The 23,780-nt window shown below is 41.1% G+C and overlaps 1 protein-coding gene across 1 annotated transcript; it reads left to right on the top strand.

Moving 5' to 3' along the window:
- The first annotated feature begins 222 nt into the window (after positions 1 to 222).
- On the top strand, positions 223 to 21,953 carry LOC146553233 (vang-like protein 2). Its single transcript, XM_085253507.1, has 8 exons — positions 223 to 510; positions 10,560 to 10,938; positions 14,230 to 14,353; positions 15,349 to 15,956; positions 17,172 to 17,305; positions 17,506 to 17,641; positions 17,761 to 18,004; positions 18,835 to 21,953. Exons 2-8 carry the CDS (start codon positions 10,868 to 10,870, stop codon positions 19,093 to 19,095), a joined length of 1,578 nt encoding a protein of 525 aa, XP_085109633.1. The 5' UTR covers positions 223 to 510; positions 10,560 to 10,867; the 3' UTR covers positions 19,096 to 21,953.
- Positions 21,954 to 23,780: the final 1,827 nt, after the last annotated feature.

Raw genomic sequence — 23,780 nt, 5'->3', positions numbered from 1 at the left:
AGGCTTCGGGGCGCCGGAGATCTCCGGTTTCCCCAAACAATAGTCGAGAGGACGCGATGGTCGCCCTTTTTTTTTTGAATCCGAAGGGAAGTTTAGGACCCTCGTCGGCGCTATTGTTGACCCCACGGAGGCCACGTAGCTCCCTGGATCGATTTTAAACGTGGGAGGAAGAGTTGCCTTTATTAATGTGAACAGAAGCGTAAAAAAAGGAGACTGAGAGTGATGCGCCTGGAAGCAAAGAGCGCGTCCAGTGTGACTGCAGGCCGGAGGGTTTGAATTTTGTCCTTGGCGAAGGGCTGGTGGGAATTTCAGTGCGTCCATTCATTTTACTGCGAGGGCGTCCCATTTGGAAAAGGAAAGGGGAAAGAAAGGGAGCGGGCGTTGGGATCATTTGGCATCAGGACGCCACCGGTGGGGCCTGGGAGTCTCCCATTGTCCTGCCTTTCTCCAACACCCTCCTTTTTCATCTTGTAGGTCGCACAACTCTTTATACTCGCCCGGTTCTTCGCAGTAAGTTAGCCTTTGGTGGCTCTTTGTGCATGTGGAATATTGTTGAAATATTAATGAACGCAGCTCGACTCTTGAGCCACGCTGCCGTAGCCTGCAGCACGGTGCTAAAATGTCTAAACACAGGCTGTAATTCAAAGTGAAACAGGATAACGTTGCTGCAGCCGAAACAGGCCCTGATTACGCACAGATCCAGTGCTTGAAACGTCTGTTCGCCCTTCAACTTCTAATTTCTAAGATTTGAGTCCTGCTTTTGCGAGATAAAACTACACAATGCTATCACCAGGCTTTAAAAAAATACCACAGAATGGCTGTAAACTGCTTCCAGTGGGGATGTTTTAGTGATAAAACGGGTCGTAAACATAGCAGGGGCTCAGTGGAAATGGACTGAAGAAGGAATTTTACACAGTGATACCACAGAGATTAAGAAATATGAAGCACAGCTGGTTCATTGTAGAAGTATTGGTGCCCATTAATTTAGGAAATCTGAAGTATTAAGAAATGCTGGCAAAAATCAACTAGATTTCTCCCCTTATTGTTAGTTAAAATAAAAACTCCAGTATTTTATGTAGAAACATGTTTGGTCTGACCAGGAGTCTTAAACCCAAATACTACAATATTATCAAACAGAGAAAAACACCAAGACCTTCCATATTCAAGAAGCTGATGGAGAAAACGTTAGTTTTCTTTCTTGAAAAGCAGAAAATGTTAGACTTTACTCCTTTAGAAATAAACTGAGGTTTTACTTAACAATTCAAATTGTCCATTGGCCCTTTTCATCTGTAAATTGACTAATTTACCATTTCAGCTCTTCAGACAGCCTGGCTTTGTGCTTAAAGGGTCTGTCCACACAAACACAGAGAATACAGCTTGTCCTCTGACCCCCTGCGGTGTGCCTTCTACTTTGGTTCAATTAAAGTATAAGAGAAGCATGACAACTAGTAATGTGAGTGCAGAGAGAATTGTGCATGTATTTTCAGGAAACAGACATGGTAGAAGGTTTCTATCATGTCATATTTGTGTTTAATCACATGGAATCACATTTTGTTTTCTTTTTAAGTCAATGTGGTTGCTTCAGGTTGAAAAAATGCACAAAAAAGCTTCCAAATGTCTTGTGATAAAACATAAGTTTGGATGTTTAAAGCACTTAAACAAGGAGTCAAATTGATGTTTGTCAGGTGACTCACAAATTAAGTCTTAATTAAGAAATTGCCGCAATATCTACATTAATATTGTCATCATGAAAAGATTTCAGTGCTCAGAAAGTGTTTCCTGAAGGGAATACGAGTGTTTTCTAATTCAAAATAAATGCATCTCTGTTTGACTCATACAGCTCTTTTTGACTGCCTTAAAAAATGCAATAGTTTCTGACTCCAGTCTGATCGCCACATTTGAACTTCTGCTGTTTTTATAGTCTCTGACAGTGAATTATGACACGCCTCTGCATTTTTGGACTTTTTCAAGCAACTCCTGACGTTTTATAACCCAAACAAAGAAAATAATGATGCTCTGACTTATCAGTAACACATAGTTGGCTGCTGTTGTTAGACTCGCCATAGTCATGACTCATGAATCATCTCAGCCGCTTCCTGTCTCTGCAGTACTTTTGTTTGGATATGAAGACAAATCTATACAGAGTCAGAAGACAGGCCTGTTGATTCAAACACACCCTATTAGATTTTCTCACTCGCACACACGCGCACACCTGCTCCCGTTTGCTCGCCGTGTGTGCAGACCTGGACAGAAGCAGTTGTCTTGTTGTTCACTGGTTTTACTGATGTGGGTGGCGGTCTCTGTTCTGTCTGTGTGTGTGTGTGTGTGTGTGGCCCTTGTTACACTGATGAGCCTCTTCCCCTGTTGGACCCTGGGCGTGTGCATGCTTATTTTCACAGTTGGTGGACTATATCTGGCCTAAAATGGCTATGGAGCGGAGCTGGTCACTTCAGAGGTGTCCTGGCTTGCTTTTCCGCCCTGACAGCTGCCGTCACAGTGCAAGCAGCTCCAAACTTTTTGACGGCAGCTCGATTTCTTTTTGCCATGGGGAAGGTAGCTGTAAAATCTTCCATGTGCTTGTTTTGATTACCGTGTGACTAGATCTGCACGCTTGCAGCAAAATAATTGCACTGTTAATGGTTTGATTTCATTGTTGGAATCATTTTTATTGATGAGCATAACCAAAATGGTCTTCTATGAACGTCTGCACTGTTTTAAGCTGTATAGTTACTTTAAATGATGCATGAAGAAATGCATATGAAATCCAAACTGCAAGCCAAAGATGTTTAAACTATGGATTTGACTCAGGAGCGTTGTTGCTTTGAGCTACATTAATTGATTTTGGATGCACTGAGTCATAAACCAGATTGATTTAAATTGAAAACAAAAGGAGTTGGTACAATAAATTCCACAATAAAAAAAATAATGAAGTCGATTTTAGCTGTTGAGGATTGGGACCCTGTGTGGAGGCTGTGTTGTGTGCATATGAGATTTGGTTCCTTCACTCAGGCTTGAATGTGTTTGTCTTCTGTTTTCAGAGGAAGCTGTTGTCTTTGCTCTCAGTTGATGGCGCATATTAAATGACTTTACACTCCCTTTGGCCTGAGCCATAAAACCTTTGAGCCGTGGCTCTAGTAGGCCTGAAGCCCAGCATCATAACTGTTTAATCTTAGACCACACACACACACACACACACACACACACACACACACACAGAGGTTTCTGGACTGGCTTGCAGTGGACAACCCTGGTGAAATCGGTCAGAGCTTTTTTATTTTTTAGAAATTTGACTCTTTTTGCGTAAGACTATATGGAAAAAGTCATACCGGTATTTGGTTAACAATGTCAGGAGGAACAATGGCTTAGCTGGATGAAAAGAAACGAACCTTTTGTGTAAGGTGCTAATCAAAAACTAGAACCAGTGGTAGGTTGTTATTGCTTTACTGAACAGATTTGTGCTCAGATGTACTTTTACACTGTGGGTGTGTGGTTTCCTTTTTTTTTTTTTTTTTTTCTTTTTTTTTTAATACTAATGCTGCTGATTAAAGATGGAAGGCGAGAATCCTCTTGAAGTCCATGAAGTAGGTCATAGAGGACGGTGGGATGAATAGGAAACCTTATCCATCTTAGTACCGGACCACACCTTTGTAGATCAAGTGTTCAGTCATATTCTCACTATCAGGCCAGCACACAGGCAGGTATGGCAACAGGATTATTTCAGACTGTAAAGGTCAGCAGACCATGTGCAATCTAGATTTACTCATATCAAAATTTTCTGGTAGCTTAGTGCTTTAAGCCACTTGAAAGTGATGTAATATTTGCAACTTTCTTTTCATACTTTCTTTAGAGAGGACGGGCCTTTTGCAGGCCTTACTTGCAGAGACGGCCCTGTGCGCTTTACTTTTTTGAAGCATATGTCTCTCATTATACGTATAACAGGCTGAATGTAATGTTTACAAGAAACTGCTTTATCTACCTCAAAGGTCAAATGCTGAAAGATGATGTCAGCGTTTCAAACAGAGTTAATTTTACACTCGACTCCAGTCTTCGTACAGAGAAATCATTCACTGAAGCTGAAAAAAGGCCTTTTTTTTTTCTTTTTTTTTTTTTAAATTGACAGGAGCCCCAAAAACCCAGAATGCAGTGCTGCTAGGGATCCACCAATTTATCCAAGTTTTACATCATCCAGCAGTTATTTATACTGTACAAGTCAATTTATGTTACGTTATTTAGAACAGGTAAAATGCTACAGAGAGCTCTAGTCTCCTTACCAGTCGGCAGATATCGTCCAGTCACAAATTTAACATTATTGCTCATGTTTACTTGGATACTGTCAAAACTTTTTTTTAAAGAACATAAAGCAGAAGGACATGTTTGGAGAGTAATTTAGATAACGCATGATCACATAGCTTATCCTAATTGCGAAAGCTGCAGCAAAGTAGCATCACAGCTGAGCAAACGGTGGAGTCAAACAGTGCGTCAGTGCTCACTTGTTTGGGAAATGCAAAGTTGAAGAGTTGAGAAACATTAACCCCGTGTTTATGTGCCTGTGCATGTAAAACTCAGCAAAACTCTAAAACATCCCCAAATATTAAGTTCAGTCCTTCACAGCCTCTGTGTGCAGCTTCTGTGACAGTTCACATTTTGAGATTCTGAAGTTCCCTTTACAGCTTTGCTACTTAAATACTGATTTTTAAAGGTCAGATAGACTATACCCAGTTCAGTAGTTTGCAGCAGTGATTATGATTGTGAATGCAGTCTTTCATTCTTTGGAGAATACCAAATGTTTATCGATACACCATAGTAAGTGTTATCATGCTAATGTTTTTCATTGTTGCACAGTCTTGGTTTCAGTGTATGTTGTCATAAATGTTGTGGTTAAGGGTAAAAAGTCATTGTGCCATGATGTGAGTGACTGGAATAGAAGGACACTTGGCAGGAAACAGAAAATGCAGGAACTTAATTACAAACATTACCCTGCTATGTTTGCTAGGTGTGTGAGCAAATGTGTGTATTTAGCCGGAGGGCTTTTGTGAACAGTGAGCTCTGCTTGTCTGTGTATTCTACATGTCGTTGATTCAGAGGGTTTCACAAGAACCATAATTACCAGTTAAATCATCTGCTACATGTTTTTGAAAGTTTATCTTCTGTTTAATCTAAATTAAACTTTCATATCAAATCCTAAGATCCATGTTTTAGATGTAGCCGGTAGGTTTCTCCAGCTAACTTGGCTATCCTAATTTCTGAGACGTTAGTTAGTTAAATGCCTTTTGAATTATTTGTTGTCTTTCATTAAGATGCCATCATCAGGCACGAAATTTCTCATGACCTCTTAAGTCCATCTTTCATTGACTTGTAACTTGAAATCAAGTCTTAACGTTCACAATGAATATTCGCTGTGTTAAATAGTAATACTTTCATTTAATTATCTTACCTCTTTGAGAATATGTCAATATTACCTGAGTGCTTTCACGCTCTGCTGATGATAAATCTTTTTTGTTTTTCCCCCTTTCATGCAACTGTCACCACTCCGCCCACAATGGGAGGAAATGTCAACATATTAAGGTGATAAATATTATGTTTGAATGTCTTTTCTCGTTGCCTTTGTCCAACGTGTTTGTGTTGTATCTCCATACGTCTCTAGGGGGGAATTTAGACTCCTATGCTTGGCCTTTTAATTGCTCTCTAAGGCTTTTGGATACATATAACCGTGACACTCTTCACAACATTTGTCTTTACGTGCAAGCAAAAGCACACATTTATGTCAGCAGCATTTTATGTATGGCAAGAGCATCCAAGGAGGGTTTGCTAAGGGCTGTGCTGCAAAATGGGAATTATACCAAGGGCCAGATATACAGGATACAGTTTATAGACGTGCTTTAATTAAATTACCAGAAGAAAATAAGATCATTAGTCTTTATAAAATGTAGTTAAGCAAACTAACTCCACAAAGAAGGCTTTCCTTCAGCCAACTTATAACAACCTGTTCCACAAGCTTGAAGTTGGGGCATTTAATAAAATCTTGTTAAGCTCTAATGTCAAAGCATAAAACCAGTCTTTTGTTTCAGTCTTGCACAGAGTGCGTCGTCAGCTCCTCAGCTCTGGCATTGCCTGTGTCACAGGCCCGAACACGACAGCTCAATATTTGTGCAGGAAGCTAATTTAAGAAAAAAAGAAGAAAATGGAGGCAAAAGCTCTTTGATCACCTAGTCTACCTGTACCATAGAGAGCAGCCTCCTGGCACGAAACAAAAATGAAGCTTGCAGCAAACTCTGCAGCTTCAACACTTTGAGATCAGGACTGAAAGAAGAAACATGTTTTGCTTTAGCTGCATACCTGTTTGCAGTATGTATGACTTCACATCTTTGCTGCTGTATATGTTCAAATGGGAACTATGTTCTTTGAAAACAAATTGTTTCATGGTAGGCGTCTGTTAACACTCAGTTAGACATGGACTATGTAGTCTTGTCACGTTCATTGTTTGCAGGCTTGTCAGATTGCCGATGCAGTGGAGGGTTAGTTTGCCATGAGCACAGGGCGGTGCAGACCACAGGCCAAACTTTCTTGAGAATCTAAAATAATTTGTGAGTTGGATTAAAATTGACAAATGGCTAGGTTGTGGGCTTTGATTTTGACACATATTATAAAGAGCACTAATCTGAGTAATGCTTTTGTTTCCTTTTTATCACTCATGCGTTCAAAAAGCTGAGCCATTTTCTTCTGTCTCTCTGCTGTTAGAGTTTCAGATATAGAGGAGTAAATATGCTGCTGAAATAAGACGTTACTCCTTCATTTTCCTTTGTCGTTGCTTGGAAAGGCAGACCGCATCATTATAATCGCTTAATTGTTATTTATGTGCGTTGGTGGGGCGAGCATTATGGCCAGTGATGATTTCCGATTGTTATTTTGGCCAGCGTTTCTCTGTTTGGGAGAGCAAATACTGGCTAAGCTTCTACAGCCATTAGATTAAACACTTTAGATTTGTGTCTCTTGCCTGTGTAGAGTATTTGGCTTGTCTGGGAATCTCTGAGTCCTCTCCACTTATTGTCCTCGTATTATTTTGCTGAGAAGCTCTACCCATATCTGCTCCTCTGTCTGTCCCCGAATGGCATGTTTAAAAGAACTTGTGAAGAGGAGTTTGTTTAATGTGCTTTTCTTCGGTTTAACTTGATCTAAAATAAGAATCCTCTTGCTTCGCGTGACATTCAGAATGCAGACTCCTGTCTGTTGTAGGGGTCGCATGAAACACAGCTTTTAAGCACTTTATTTGGCCTAAAAGCACAGCACCATTCTGCTAATTCCTCTGCTAAAGCTGAAGATAAAAGCCGATCATGATGCACCAGAAAGCAGCTGTTAGTCATTGGAGTTTTGTGGTTTTAGAATAAGCATGCTGTTGAGGTTTTGCACATGGCTGCAAGGGTCCAAAATCTTCTCTGGTCTGCTAAAAGTTAGTGATTCCGGATAAGGGGAGGTTTCTCATAACGTTGAGCTATTGAATTTTTCATTATTTGCTATCATATTTATGCTGGTGGTAAGTGGTGTTTATTTTAAACAGGAAGAAACTTTCAGAAACTGAGATCAGCGCATGTGTGAATAATCCCTATGAGGGGACTGGCCTGGTTGTGCGCTGATCATACGCAGAGCTTGGTAAACTGTTGTTTGCATGTTATAGCTGTGCACAACCAGGGGCAGTCTAAAGTCTGTGTGCTGCTCTTGTTTCAGCCACTGATGATCTTCAAGATTATTAGAAAAGCCCTGGTTCCAGGGAAATGGAACAGACTTGCTGCCAGGAGTGGGTGATATTGTCACAACATCATTTATATTTCAAGGAAATTTGGGAAAAATGTATCTATTAAAAAGATATAGTGAACAGTGTTTTATCAGTGATTGCAGCCTGCAGGAAGCACTATTTATTTATTACTACAACAAAAAGAAAGAAAGAAACTGTCAGTAACTCCTGATGACACACTATCGAATTTGAAGTGTGACTCTATAGAAACAAGATGCTAGCAGCAGGATTATAGCACTGCACTATATATGCACTGATAGTGGCAAAGTTAAATCTAAGCATTAAAAGTAACCTAAGTAGCGTTTTCCATGGAAGTTTTAAGTAAAAATATAAAACAAATGCTTAACATTTTAATAATACTACTACTAATAATTAAAGTAGCTTAACCTTAACTTAGACTCACAATATTTTCACATAACACTGAAAAATATTTTCTACCTGGGATCTGGGTATAGCTTTATCAGGAGTTGCTTGAAGCCCTGCATTTCCATCATGTAACTGCACCCATAATTTCCATCCATCTCCCTGTCATACAGACAACTAGCAGTGCTCTGGCGATCCCCGATGGAGTCTCCGTTGTTTACTTTTTCCAAGCATATCATCAGCTCCTAGTATCTCCTCCTCGCATGGCGTCATAGCTTGGTGGTGTCTTTTTTACCACAAGTGTTGAAACAAGTGTAGTGTTTCCACCTTTAGCGGGAACAGCTTTCTCACATATTTTGCAAAGTGCTGTAATTTTTGTTTGAGGTTGTTGAAGGGACTCCCTGTTACTAAATTATTATTGGAGGCTGCCTCTTGCTGTAACACATGTCTGGGCTTGTCTCATGCGCACTATGAAAGTAAACGTATGGCATCTCTTTATCATTAATATCACGCTCTGACACTCGTGCATTTGTCACATACCATTAGTCTTTTGCTTTCTATAACCAAATGCCTAAGCTAAAAGACACACATGCAGTTTCACTTGGAATAAAGGCTTGGGTGCTCCAAAGGCTCTAAAAGACTCTCTTTCAGTCTTTATGATGTCAGAGTGGAACATTGATGCCCCACCCGACCTATTATTCAAACCCTTTGTTTGTGAGGAACAACCAATGAGAAGAAAGATGACTTAAGTTGGAGGGCTTGTTGCAGACAGTGGATGAACTGACACTTTACCGTGTAATAATGATGATGATAATACTGCTGCTGCTGCTGCTGCTACTACTACTACTACTACTAATGATGATAATAATAATGATGATGATAATAATGATGCAAAAAGAGATGGTGAAAATGTGGATAAACTTTGACAGAGAGATTGGATTTCATGCAGGACTTGGATGAAGGGAAGTGGATTTTAAACTCAATGGTCTTGATGGGGCATAAAAGCATCTTTAAGTGGAATCTGTCCGGCATTGATAGCAGCTAGCCTCCCTCTCCATTTCCCAAAGAGGGCCAATCAAAGCCAGTGAGCCACGCCCTCCCTTTATCGATTAACTACCATGTGACAGCCAAACATCCATCACGCCGATACTTTTATTTTGGTGATTTTTTTTTTTTTTTTTTTTTTTCCCCTCCCGCGTGGACAGACAGTGTGTCAGAGGGCGGTGTGAGGTCAGGTTTCCACAGTAACTGTCAGCCTCCAATCCCCCTACAGCTGAACACCCTCATTCATTACCATGGCAGCGGAGAGGCCCCGTTTCCCGGGGGACGAGGGGCGTGAGGGACGGAATGTGAGACGGCGAGAGAGGGAGGGAGAGGGCAAACAAGTTTAGTGAAAACACAGTAATCCAATATGGCTGCCATTGTGACACAGCTAACTGTGGCTAATGCTCGCTGCTTGGAGAGAGGAGATATAGTCGTGTGATGATTAACCTCAGCTGAGACCTGGAAGCGATGAAAGCGCTTGAAGTGAAACCGAAGCCTCAGTTTAGAAGGTTAATGTGTTTTATAGTGGATGTGGGTATAAACCACATAAATGGACTCTTAAAGGGTCATTTTACTTTACTTTAAAAAGGGAGGAGTTTTGAGGCTTTCTCTTAAGTGTGAGATTAAGAGAGTTGGTGACCTCCCTTTAAAAAAAAAACAAAACAAAACAAAAACTTGTGTTTTTTTTCTGTTTTGTGCCGTTTAGTTACCTGTGCAGCCCACAAAGAAGGATGCCCATATTCCTGTGTGTGCCTGTCAGTTAATGATGGCTTATAGGTCAGACCTTGTATGACTGCCGTAGTGATTTTAATGGAAAATGACCAGGGTGCACATTAAGACATGCAAATGAAGCATGCAGATGCCCTCAGACTAGTGGAAAGGAGTTGACGTCTAAAAGGGGCTTATGATTTTAACCTTCCATGTGTTCGCAGACGTCTGCGTTGTTACTTCTTTCTAAAGTTAGGCTTCAGGCGCATTCCTCAGACAGCATTTTGAAATGTGCTATGCTTTTCAATGCCTGATATAAAGCCAGTGTTTCCAAAATGATCTTTATCTTGTAAATTGTTCCAAGGCCGTGATGCGTATTATGAAAAGCAGCTTTTGCCCAAGTTTAGAAGTGACACCGGGGACCTTGTTTTGTACCATCTAGATGGTCTGGTGTGACTGCTGTTAGGAGCACAAGGCAGGAAGCTCAGGCAGGAAAAAGGAAAAGATAAATATGAAGCCTGCGGTGTATTTTTAGTGTGTTGTCAGTTCAGTTAAACTGTGCAACTTAGGAGCACAAATAGTAGCTCAGGCAGAGAAATGGCTACATGCGATGCTAAGTTTTAACCAGCGCTCTCTTTTTGTCCTTCTCTTTCAGATCTCAGCAACCTCGGCTCTCCCCTGTTGCAACTCTCCTGCCCATCATCCTCTCCCACCCCTATTCCTTCCTCATCATCTCATCGTTTTAGCCTCCCCTGCCCTCCCATCCTCCCTTCTCTTGCTCCCCCCTCATCGGCCTCCAAGATAGATTCCCTCAGGAGTAAGGTTGACCTACTCAAACTGCCCCTGGCTCTCTCCACCAAGTCCATCTCCGAGCGCAAAAACCAACTGGGAGGCGTCGGCGAGCAGCGCGGCACGGCGGGAGGAGGCGGGGCTCGTAAAGCCCGCTCACCGCCGACCCGAGACATGGACAACGAGTCGCAGTACTCGGGCTACTCATACAAGTCCTCCCATTCCCGAAGCTCCCGAAAGCACAGGTGGGTAAGACCCATTCAAGTAGGCACACTCAGGCTCATAACTTCATGTATTTGTTTCTGGTCTGTTGTTTGGACTGATTCGAATATTGGTTGGTTTAAATATTGGATCTTCAAATACATATTGTGATTTACACAACATAATTAGAATGACAGCAACAACAACTGTATTTCTGTATTTGTATTTTTTTAATCAAATATTTATGCAACTGCAGCAGTAGTCAGTCCAAGAGTGTAGATCAGGGATCTACGGTGTAGGGAAAATAAGTGCAACATGATGTCTCAGTTTTTCAACATGATAACAAAATGCTATTGATAAAGATAACGAAATCGCATCAATCTGCCAGAATGAATGAATGTGTAGGAAAAGCTGTAAAAGTCATGAAAATACAGTTAAGTCTAAAATCTGTGCCGTCCTTTAAATATTCGAAAGCCATCCCAGTGGGCCAGATTGAAGTCTTGGCTGGGCCGATTCTGGCCCCCCGGCCTTATGTTTGACACCCCTGGTCCTAATTATTATTTGAGTTTTTTCTTTTTCTGAAGGAGACTCCCCAGTCACTGAAACTCAGCAGTGAACCAAAATCTGCAGCTGCTGCCTCATAAATCAGCGATTGTGGCACTTATATTAGTTAGAAAATAACAGTTTTTAAAGGTTTTGAGTTTATATACAGGTTTGTACCTGATGTGTATGTGGTTTCTAAACTCCAGACCAACACTAGCCATCTGAAAGGATAATTAATCATCAAATGTTTTATCACTTTGTAACAGGTAGTGACTTGTGAGGTTTCATAACCAAATTCTCCCTATAAGAAGTCGTCAGTAACAGTAGGGTGTCTGGTATGCAGCTCAAAAGCTTTACAGATGCTGTGGATGAAAACCACATGCTGAGATCCACACTAGGAGACATAGTGGCACATATTTTAATACTGAACACTCACACATCATACATCTATATTGAAAATAGGAATTATAAAGTATACTTACTCATACATAACCTCATATAGAGCCAGGAAGACGGCTTTAATTCTAAACACATCCATCAGAGTCGCTACAGTGAACTAAGAAAACAGTTTGCTGATTAACCACTCAAAGAAGCTGAGTGACCCCTGGGCTGCTTTTATACATGTTATCCAGGGAAACCTTAAGGAAGCATTTTCGCTGAATCTGTGCGAACGTCTGTTTGCTTGATTAAACTTCAAATTTTTTAAGCTCCAATCTCAGTTGATAAATTGGAGGTGGTGAGCGATGGCAATGCTTTTAATTTCCTTTCTGGCAGTATCGTTTTGTTATGCTTTAGAAAAACACCACTGTTCACTGGGTAAAGAGGAAAAAAAAGCTATGAGGCAATTAATCATTCTGACTGTTTTTAAATGAGAGGAAAACAGACATAATTCAATTAGTGACTATACCGAGGAATGTAAGACCCATTTCTTTGTTTACGAGGAATTTTAAAAAGTTACAGTTGTGGTCAAAAGTTTCATACACTCATCATGAAGGTCACAGTAATTTGGGGCTTTCAACTTTTTCTTTGAACTGTTTTTTTTCCCCTGGGTGGCACCAAAGTACAGCATGTGTCTTTAATAAGTTGCTGGATGCACAAGTTTGAATTTATTTTGGAGTTTCTGTATTTCTCGCAGGGTCAAAAGTATAAATACGGGCTCGGATATAAACATACGCTGACTTAAATCTTTTAACAAGTGGTGCTGAAGCTTCTACAGTGTCTTTTAACTCGACAAGACCAAGGCCTATTAACCTCTCATTGCTGATCATGATTGTGGGCAACTGTTTTCTTTTTGCCAGCATAAAGAGGAATTGTTTGACACCACTGCTCAAAAGAATGGGGAAACCCAGACTTGCATAAGTTGGGAAGATCCCTTGTAGCCATTTCTAAACAATCCCAAGATCATCCGTTCAAATAATTGTACGTAAGTATAACTTATTCACATGTGTCACGACTTTGATCCAAAAAGATCCAAAACGGTCCCCCCTCAGATAAGAGGAAATTGGTCAGGATGTTCAGAAACAACCCAGGAACCACCAGGGCCCAAGCTTGACATGAACTAGAAACTGCTGGACCACCAGCATCACTGTCCACAGTGAAGCTTGACTGAAATCTGCATCTGACCACAAGGCTATGGACATGATCAGATAAGATGGAGGCTGAAACATTTCTATTTGGCCTCAATGACAAAAGGTACTTTTGGAGGATTAAAGGTGAGGCTTTCAAACCTAAGAACACTGTACCAAATGTCACGCATGGTGGTGGTAGCATCATGCTCTGTGGCTGTTTTGCTGTCAGTGGTGCTGATATACAGGGTGGGCCATTTATATGGATACACCGTAATAAAATGGGAATGGTTGTCACCATTGTTTTTCTTGTGACATTACCAATAAGCTTGATGTGTCACATGGCCCTCTTCCTATTGGAAAAACAAAAGTTGTATCCAAGATGGCCGACTTGTAAATGCCCACCATGGTCACCACCCATCTTGAGGAGTTTGCCCCCTCACATATACTAATGTGCCACAAACAGGACTTTAATATCACCAACCATTCCCATGTTATTACGGTGTATCCATATAAATGGCCCACCCTGTATAATACAAAGTGGAATTACGAACAAGGAAGGCTACTTATAAAATCTTAAACTTCACATTAAATCAACAGCTAGAGGGTTGAAACTTGGACACATCTGGACATCTGGATCTGATTAAGCTTAAAAACTGGGTCCATGCAAAAAAAAAAAAAAAAAAAAGAAGGAAAAAACAACCAATTTAATTGAACTTGATCAGTTTTGTCAAGACGAGTGGTCAAATAACAAACCAGAATTATGGCAGAAGCTTAATTCTGGTTAATGGCTATCAAAAGTGTCTGGTTGAGGTCGAGCTTGCTAAGGGACATTTAACCAAATATTAGTGAGGTGTGTGTGTATATTTGAGTTTGTGTGGATTAGCACAAAAGTCTAAAATAAATTGTTTTCTTAAGCCACTAAAGATGTTTGTTGTATAATGATTCCAGCCTGGAAAAATAACAGTTAAAAAACCCTTTAAAAGCCCAAAATTACCATGACATTCATGCCCACGATGAGTGTATGTAAACTTCTGACCACAACTGTGTGTTCTTCTATCACAAAGATTCACCACAGCAACTTTGACAGACAATCTGCTAAGACAATAAATAAAAATTGGATAACTAATAGCAGATTGTGTCATGGTGTAACATCATCACATCATTCGATGCGTCTGTGACTAATGTAGCCCTTTATGATATGATACATAATTTCTTTGTCTTCAGGGATCGGCGGGACCGTCACCGCTCCAAGAGCCGAGACAGCAGCAGTCGTGGAGACAAATCGGTCACCATCCAAACACCCGGAGAGCCGCTTCTCGATGCAGAGTCGACCCGCGGAGATGACAGGGTCAGTTACAGTGTTTTCTGCTTTCTTTTTGTTCATGCATCGTCATCTTTGACCTCATTTAATCACCAGTCATTATTCTAATTAATGGTTAACATTGTGCATATCTTATCCCACCAATGTTTCTTAAATCTACAATTTGTTCAAAAAATGTTAGTGACTTTCGGTCCTTTAGCTGCATGTCACTAACATTGACAAAGTTAATAGGCTCAGATTACCCTGGAGCTGTACATGCTAAAATATTATGTTTAATTAAAGTCAAACACTCAGCTGAACTACAAATAGTCCTTTAAACCAAAACTTTGACCTCTCTACTTTATTCAGGTCAAAAAGCTGTTGCTGAATTCCCCATCAGTTTTCCTTTGTTATCCATTCAAAGTGGTCTCTCAGATTCTTTCAACAGCTCAAGTGTGTTTTCTTAGAGCTGTTAATCATATCGTTTCAGTCCTTTTCTGCCTCGTCAGTTAGCGAGGAGAGAGCAGGTGCTGACTTTAAAATAATCTGACTTCACTATTTAAAGTGCAGAGACGTGCTTTCATTAAGGAGCCCGAGGGGACGTATTTGTTCTCAGATGAAGTGAAGAGTCATTCTTAAAATAGTAAAGGGGCACTTGCATTAAAGCTTAACCAACCTGCAATCGCTCTTGGGACAAAGATGTTCAGGGCTTGAGCCCTTAGCTTCTAATTTTAAGTTGAGGGCTTTTTAGCTGCTCAAAAAAGATTTTTAAAAAAGCAAGAACTGTTCATTTGTGCTTACTCTGCCTTCCAACCAACCCTTTCATGTAAACATCTTGTGTTCATATATGTAGGATAAGCAGCTTCAGATTTTGTCTCACACCCTCCTTTTCTTAGGTATGGCTGAGCAACTCCTGTTCACACATACAATCCCAGCATTCTTAGCCTCTTGAAGAGGTGCAACTTAAGTCAAAGCTGGGGGTGAACTTAATATATTACTCAGCATAGAGATTAAAATGACTAATTGTTTTCTTTGTTGTGCAGGATGACAACTGGGGAGAGACCACCACTGTGGTCACTGGCACCTCAGAGCACAGCATCTCGAACGAGGACCTGACCCGCGTCACCAAAGATTTGGAGGAGTCAACTCCACTGGAGTGCAAGCGTTTTGTGGGTCCGGCGTTGGGAGGCTGCCTGAGCTTCTTTGCTCTGGTCACGCCATTAGCCTTCCTCATCCTGCCGCAGGTCTTGTGGCGTGACGCCCTCGAGCCTTGCGGCACGCCCTGCGAGGGCCTCTACGTCTCCCTGGCCTTCAAGCTCTTGGTCCTGCTCATCTCCTCCTGGGCTCTGTTCCTCCGCCCTCCCCGCGCCACCCTCCCGCGCTTTTTTGTCTTCCGCTGCCTCCTGATGGTGCTGGTGTTCCTGTTTGTGGCGTCGTACTGGTTGTTCTACGGCGTGCGTGTGTTGGAGCCCAGAGAACGGGACTATAGGGGGATTGTGGAGTATGCTGCCTCGCTGGTGGATGCTCTGCTCTTCATCCAGTACCTGGCTCTGGTGCTGCTGGAAGTCCGACACCTTCAGCCAGCCTTCTGCCTTAAGGTGGTGCGGAGCACAGATGGTGCCAGCAAGTTCTACAACGTGGGCCACCTCAGGTTTGTGACACCAGCCATGGCATTTAATTAATATCTTTACAGAATTGTTGTTTGTTACTTGGTTGCCTTCTAGTAACAAAATACGATAAACCTGCTGAGAGGCAGAAGATTAACCTCATGAGTCCCAAACTCTTATTCGCAATGTACCACAGACAGGCCTGTGCTCAGCAGCATGAAGTATAAGCTGCAGAAAAGCTAAATGCTATGTCCTTACATGAGGATGCAGGGTCTCAGTTACTCTATGGAGTGATTTTTGCTGGTATGGATTGGGTCCTTTGTCTTTACAAAGGAAAGAGTCACTGCAAATCAATACAAAGTTGTCTTAAGTGGGTTTAAAATGTCTGAAAGTTGATACTTGGGTGTGTTCACGCTTGTATTTGAGAAGCTTTACAAGCTTTTTTCTCTGCCTGTGCTCTGAAACCACATCCTAGAGCGGGAAAAATGTATTTTTAAGTTGTCAAAATCAATCACACACAGATTGTTTTTTGGAAACAAACTGAAGGGGAAGTGTGCGTGCATGCATATCTCCATCAGGCCATTATTTTTTTTTAAACGTGAGCAGCATGCAGAGACATCACAACTTAAATCTGATTTCATTTTTCCTTTTTTGATGATTCAAGGATGTAATCCATCCCCAGCAGTCACACCTACATCGTGTACACGGGCATTATTTTAAGTAACTTTAGTAAGATTTCAGTGAAATATAAAAAAAGCGTGACACTGGCAGGGACTCCATGGTTTTGGTGATTCTGGTGGTCAAGAACTGTTTAATGGAAATATAATATATGCTCAATTATTCTGATTATCCCAATGGACTGGGTAAAAATGTGCATATATTTCTTAGCATATTGCATGTATTTATTGTTGTTGAAACATTTCTTAGTTTCAACAACAATAAATCTATTAACTTTAAAGCGGAAGTTTCACAAAACCTAGGTAAATATTAAACTACACCAAAAAACAGTTTGGGGGATGTGAGGGGATGCATTTTACTTTGAAGTATTTTACTGTCCAAACATCAGTGTATCTTATTTTAAAGTAATAGTTGAGGTGTGACATTAAACGAGATCACCATCAAAGGCAGAAATGTGAGGGAGGTGCTGAGATATAGTTTACATTTACGTCTGTATTAACTGCAGCCTGTCCGTTGTGCAGTCAGCAGCTGTTGTTTGACCTGTACTTACTGTGACACTGACGACAGATACTGTGTTTTAGCATCCAGCGGGCAGCTGTCTGGGTTTTGGACCGTTATTACAGCGACTTCCCCGTCTATAACCCAGCTCTCCTCAACCTGCCCAAGTCCATCCTGTCCAAGAAGATGACAGGCTTCAAAGTTTACTCTCTGGATGGTAAATATAGTTTCGTCCTGGCTCTGACGTCTGTCTTTAATCCAGTAGTAAATCGTTTTTTCTTTAATTTTCGTTGCCGTTTGTTGGTCTACGTCAGAAGCAGGTGGCTTTACAGCAAGAACGGGAAACATAAAGAACTCCTTAAACTACCTGTCTGAGTTCTAATGTGCAGTCCAATACTCCCTCCTTCGGTCTTACAGAAAACCCCACCAATAACTCCACAGGCCAGTCCCGGGCCATGATAGCAGCTGCTGCTAGACGGAGAGACAACTCCCACAACGAGTATTACTACGAGGAGGCCGAGATGGACCGAAGGATCCGCAAACGGAAGGCCAGGTCAGATACACTCCACGTTCCTCGTCGGCCTCGAGGGCCATTTATCACCCGCAGAACTTTTCGGTTTTTCATCTTTGATCTGTTGGGTATGTCACCACAGTTCTCTTTTACTCTAATAGGTTGGTGGTGGCGGTGGAAGAGGCCTTCACGCATATCAAGCGCCTCCAAGAGGAAGAGGCAACCTCATCTCCCAAACACCCCAGAGAGGTAATGGATCCTCGAGAGGCAGCCCAAGCCATCTTTGCCCCGATGGCCCGGGCCATGCAGAAGTACCTGAGAACCACACGGCAGCAGGCCTTCCACAGTATGGAGAGCATCCTCACACACCTTCAGTTCTGCATCACGCACAACATGACACCCAAGGTGAGTCGTCAATAGTTCCAATACAGCAAACAGCCTAATTGATATTAAAATATTTGTTTGTTTTGTTTTTAAACATGTTTGAGTATTGATGGCTGTTTCTTAGCAGAATTTTCTACTAGAGAATCGAATACATCTCTAACTCGGAGGCGCCTAAGTCCCTGATGATAGCAGCCACTTGATACTGTTTTCAGTCTTGTCCTGTGTGTACAGATACTTTCTATTGATTATCAAAACCCTTCTATATTATTTACCATAAGGATGTTTTTTTTATTTATTTTTTGCTATTTAAACCCAAACAGTCCCTCACTGAGTGCAGATGTACCTACCTTTACTCCTGAATACTCTCTCTTTTTGGGACACTTTCTTTTATTTAAAAAAACAAAACAGCTTCTATCAGTTGCTGTCTTATTCACAAGAGGTCAACACACTGGATCAATGTGCATATTTGATCTGGTATGGATGCTCCTTCCATCCCAACATGGCCCGTCCAAGGGATTTGTGCTTCCTTTCGGTCTCGAGAGGAGATGCCAGGGATCTAGTGTTAGCCAAATATGTTACCACTGTAGGACAGAGCCACTTTAATTAAATATAAAATAAATACAACACAATAAGGGGATCTTTGCCACTACAGAAAGGCAGAATTATTGTAGGATAGTATTTCTTTTACTTGTTTTAGCGGACAGTGTAGATCGATGAAATGATCTTCAAAGCCGCATCATTAGTGATGTAAATGTAGTTAAGTGCTTCATGAGTGTACTTGGGCACGGCACTTCAGCACTAAGACAGCTGGTGTTTCCTTGGTGATTAAACTCCAACATCCTCCTTTTCAGGCTTTCCTGGAGCGTTACCTCACCGCCGGCCCCACCATGCAGTACCAGCAGCAGAACGGTAGGGGGCGCCAGTGGACTCTGGTGAGCGAGGAGCCGGTGACCTCAGCCCTGCGTCAGGGTTTGGTCTTCTCCCTGCGACGCCTGGACTTCTCCCTTGTTGTCACGGTGACGCCGCTCCCCTTCCTGCGACTCGGGGAGGAGTTCATCGACCCAAAGAGCCACAAGTTCGTCATGAGGCTGCAGTCTGAGACCTCGGTGTAAAGGCGTCCAGTAAAACGTCTTCTTTTTCCTACACTTTCCTCTCCCCTCGTGCTAACTCCTCCTGGATCACTGATGCGGTGGGACATGCGGAGGCCATGTGGTCTATTCTGGCCCAATCATTTCCCCTCTCATCAACAAACAAACCATTCAGAGAGGAACATCTCTGCGGGCCTCATCCTTCCTGTTTTGTGATCATCACAGATGCTTTGCGTCAGACTGTGATCAGCTCAACGATTGTTCAAACCCTGGAAGTAAACAGATGCCTTGACCTTTTCTTGTCTTGACAATGTCTTTACGGCACACTGTAAAGTTCTTTCTTCCTCTAAACGGGGACTTTTCCTCCTTTTGCCTCTTCTTTTGCTGTAACCACTGGACTAGTTTACTGTGCTGACTCAACACGTAAACACCAGAGGAAGGGGATTACATCACATGTGTCACTTCCTCTTATTTGTGTCTTAAAATCAGTCCAACTGGATTTCAGCTCTGACTGCAACGCTGATGTACCACTGCCCTCTGGTCCCCTGTCAGTGGTTGTGTTTAACATAAGCAGGACTGTTGTTGTTTTTTTACATATATATGTTAGAGGAGTGACTTTTTAACTTTCAGAATGTAGCATTTTGTGCAGTGAGTTAACATGTTCTCTCTTGTGGCCTTGAAGGGCCAGTATGTCCTTTTTTTTTTTTTTTTTTTTTTAAATTTATGTGACTATTAAGCAAAATGGAAGTACATTCCTAACTCACTGCAACTCCAAACTGTATGTTCATGATTGTTTAAATATGCAGCTTTAGTTCATTTAACACTGGTACTTTTACTATTGATGTCACAGTTTTAGCAGGACGTGTTACAGAATAAAAATGACATTTTCACCTGGTATTAACTGAGATTCTGAACATTACTTGCGTGAGGATCTTAAAGTGTGAGCTTGACGATGTTCTGAATTTTTCATACTGTCAACAAATCCAGCAAAAAGACCAACAGTGCACTCGTCTCGAGTGTCATTACTTGGAATCTATTCATTGCTGCTACTTCCTAAGAACAACTCATACATGCATTATGCTGTTATTATTATTTTTTTAACTCATGGATACTATGTTTTTGGAAATGTTACTCATGCCTAAGTAGTAAGTGGATTTACTCAGTGCTATTTATAGCTGGTTACTTTTAGATACAATTGAGTATTTTTGGCAGCAGGATGGCGTGAGTGGAAAAATAAATTGCACAGCAATGGAAAAACTGGAGCCAGTAACAGGTCGATGCCACTCTTTACAGAGTAAAACATTTCTAATATCACATAATGGTTCATATTTTCAGAATATTACTTAGATTCTTTAGTAAGTTATACTCGCGCTTTATGTTCTGTCTGCTAGTCAGTCTCTCCAATGGGCAAACTAAAAACGTCTTGATATCAGCTCGTATCAGAGCAACGTGTATGCTGATACTGAAATATGTGTATTAGTGGATATTAACCTGATGTATTAGCTGTGCTTTAGAGAAAAAAAAACACATCACGTAGTACATTGGTGTTCTGGGTGTAGTTTTTGGATAGACCAGTAAATTAAATCAGGGTCTCAGTACCCATACAAAGCATGTTTTCTTTTTTCTTTTTCTTTTTTTTTTTTTGGGGGGGGGTGTTAATAATTGACTGGGGGTATTTTTGGTCTTTTTATGGCTTTTATTTGACAATATGAAAAACAAGAGTATTACCAGCCTCACTCTTTAATGCAAATGCAATCTGTGCGTCCGATATGTTGAAATGCTGGTAAAATCTTTGCATTTTAAGTGATAAAATCTGCAGCTTTTCTGTGACTGACTGGGGGAAAAGCATACTCTGTGCTAAATTCTAGTTAACTGTTTGTGCGACCATGTTTCAAGAGTTTCCTTAACAGATACTGACAGAGTTGCTGCATTATTGAGGGTATATTTAGATTCTGCGGAAGAAGTTCCGCCTGCACACTTAACTCTAAGCCACCCTAATAATCAGATAACAGCATTTTGAGTCACTGTGTGCAGGCGCTCATCTGTCATAAAACTTCAGTCCATCGGAAAACGCCCTGATTATTAATATTGGAAGCGAAATAATACAGTGTATCGTTACAGTGTAATACCAGGTGTAAATGTAGTCAGTCTCACACTTCTTACACAATTAAATGAATCCAGATGTGGCAGCTGTAGTTTAACTATGAGCTAGCTTATTGTGGTTTAATGTTTGTTTGTTTTTTCTTACATGCATATCTACAAGAATCCCAAACCAGACATGTGATTGTAACTCCTCTCTGCAGCTCCTCTGCAGCAGTAGCTTATCACCGCCTCGCCTTGTGCCACGAGCTGAAACGGGCACAGTGAACATGCTGCCTATGACCTTTCCTCAGCCTTAGTTTCCAGATGTGCAGGAGCAGCAGACTCTGACTCCCCCACCCCTTCGTCTGCAGGTCCTGATACTTAACCCGATGTTTCCACCCCACATGCTGAGCCACAGAAACAGACAAAAGCAGGCTGACTGTTTTTGTCAAATGCGATTTTAAAAAGTCCTTCACATTTCTGAAAAATGAAACAAACAAACACCAGGTCCGATTTGTTCGATATTTCATCTGATTTTTGTAAAAAAACGAACAAAAAAAACAAACGAACAAAAGAATGCATGCATAGATTTATTTTGGGCTCCAAATCCTTTTTATAATAAGTTGTTTTCTATCATTTTTACGGTGCCTAAGTTATGATGATGCAATTTTCAGAATGTAAAAAAAAAATTGTAGATCTGTGTTGTATTTTGTTCTTTTTGGTAACTGTAGCTTGTATAGTGTGCTAGGCTTTTTCCATTATTAAACCATTTATTACTTACAAGTCTCCTTGTTTCTTAACTTGCAGCATGGGGAACTTTAGTCTGTAAAGTGAAACATGTGACTGAAGCTAAGAAGCAAAAGGGGCTGAGACTTCTCTTTTCAATGTGGTTGAAGAAAATTAATATCTGCATTTGATCATTTTGGTTTGCTTTAATAAGAATTTGTTCTTGAATGCTGTTACCCAAAGCCGATTTGGGCCTTTGGACGTGAACAATTTTCACCAGTTTTTCACAAGACTTTTAGAGGAACTTCTGTCAAGTTGGGGGATGGCAGTGTGGTAGGCGTGTGGTTTCATAGCTTCAAAACGGACAGAGAGCCACTGACTTCCTGTTCGCTGCTTCTCATCTCTGTGAGTATAAGACATCTCGCTGACACCCTACAAGGGGAAAAACAAAGCAGATCAACCATCTTATCTTCAGCTCACCTGGTAAGAGCACTCATTGCTCTCTTTTTGATCCTGCTCTAGTAGGAGTACTTTTGAGATACCTGTGGCATTGAAAAGGGATGACACGGAGTTAGTGTCTCTTAACATCTTTCTTCTGGCTGTGTCGAGGATCGCGACTAAGTGTGTGTTATGTGTGTACAGACAGCATTGAAGGCATGGATATATGTTTTATCCTGGATGGTATTCTCATCCTATATGGCATCATCCTCACCGTGCTGTACTGCAGACTGAGGGTAAGGCAAACAGGAACCACACACACAGATCGCCATGATGGACTGTAGAAAGTGTACAGCTGTTACTTCTTCCTTCTAGACAGTGCGTGAAGGAAATGCACTTTAATGCAGCAATTTGTTTAAAGTTGCTCTTTATGTTAGGCTGGAAAAAGTATAGCAACTCTTATAAAACTTCCCCAATTTCTTTAGATAACTTTTTTAAAACTTGTGGTTCCTTGTAATAGTGTACGAGCATTCTTTTGAGTCAATTATCTAGAATCATTTTACATCCTCTTCAACATTTCACATGATTAATAAACTACAATGGGAGTCACCCAATCACATGCTTTCTTATTTCTTTTTTGACAGATGCGTCCGTCCAGCAGCTCATCTGGCAGTTACCCAGAGGTAAAATTAAATCTGTGTTATTGCGTAAAATTATAAAGAAATGGGGAATTTAATCTAAACACAAGTGTGTATAGAAAAGGGGTTTTTTAGCGTATCAAAGCTGTTTTTTCTCTGTAACATCATAGTTCAGCTTAAACACCAACCCTTTTTTATAATTTCCTGTAAGCAAGCTGACCACCGACCTATATTATTTATACTCTATGTATGTCGTCACAGTTTCCATCAGTGTTTTTTTCGCACCAAGTAACAGTGTCAGATCCCACTTCCTGTAAAAAGGGTCTAGATTTGCACATTACTCGTATCTCAAAATCTTAGAGTAAATGAAAAAAAAAAAGAAAGACTGCCAAATGCCAGTCAGTACCCGAAGAAGCATCCAGTTATTTCACGTGTCCAACACTTAGTTGAAAGAATTGCCCCTGAACGCACTCTTGATCATGTCTTTATTTCCATTCACACAGAAACAACCCGCTGGGGGAGGCATCTATGCGGTGAGACTTCTCATTCTAATGCTTAAAAACATATTTAAAATGGCACATGACGGAAAAGTGACAGCACATTGCACAGTAGATGTTTTTCTTTTTTATTCATCTCGCTGGCTGTCACAAAATCACACTTAAGAGTCGGTGCAGGAAATGAACAGTGTCGTTTTAGAGCAGCTTTCACATCAAGTTTGTGCCACTTCACAGTATGTGTGTCTGTCTGCTTGCATCCTGCAGGGTCTGACCACCCAAAGTACTGACACCTACGAGACCATCAGACTGGACAAAAAGCCCATTGTCT

The sequence above is a fragment of the Mchenga conophoros genome, linkage group LG18, assembly GCF_057382185.1.
Source record: "Mchenga conophoros isolate Kocher_MC1m ecotype Shallow Benthic linkage group LG18, M_conophoros_male_GT1.1, whole genome shotgun sequence".
Classification (NCBI taxonomy): Eukaryota; Metazoa; Chordata; class Actinopteri; order Cichliformes; family Cichlidae; genus Mchenga; species Mchenga conophoros.
Note: the sequence above shows the minus strand (reverse complement) of the source record. Positions and strands in the feature narration are given on the sequence as shown.

Excerpts from the sequence above, each read along its gene's own strand:
- LOC146553233 (XM_085253507.1), top strand. The coding sequence starts at position 10,868 with ATGGACAACGAGTCGCAGTACTCGGGCTACTCATACAAGTCCTCCCAT. Across the intron at positions 14,354-15,348 it reads CGACCCGCGGAGATGACAGG|GATGACAACTGGGGAGAGAC; the intron begins GTCAGTTACAGT and ends TTTGTTGTGCAG. Across the intron at positions 17,306-17,505 it reads CAAAGTTTACTCTCTGGATG|AAAACCCCACCAATAACTCC; the intron begins GTAAATATAGTT and ends TCGGTCTTACAG.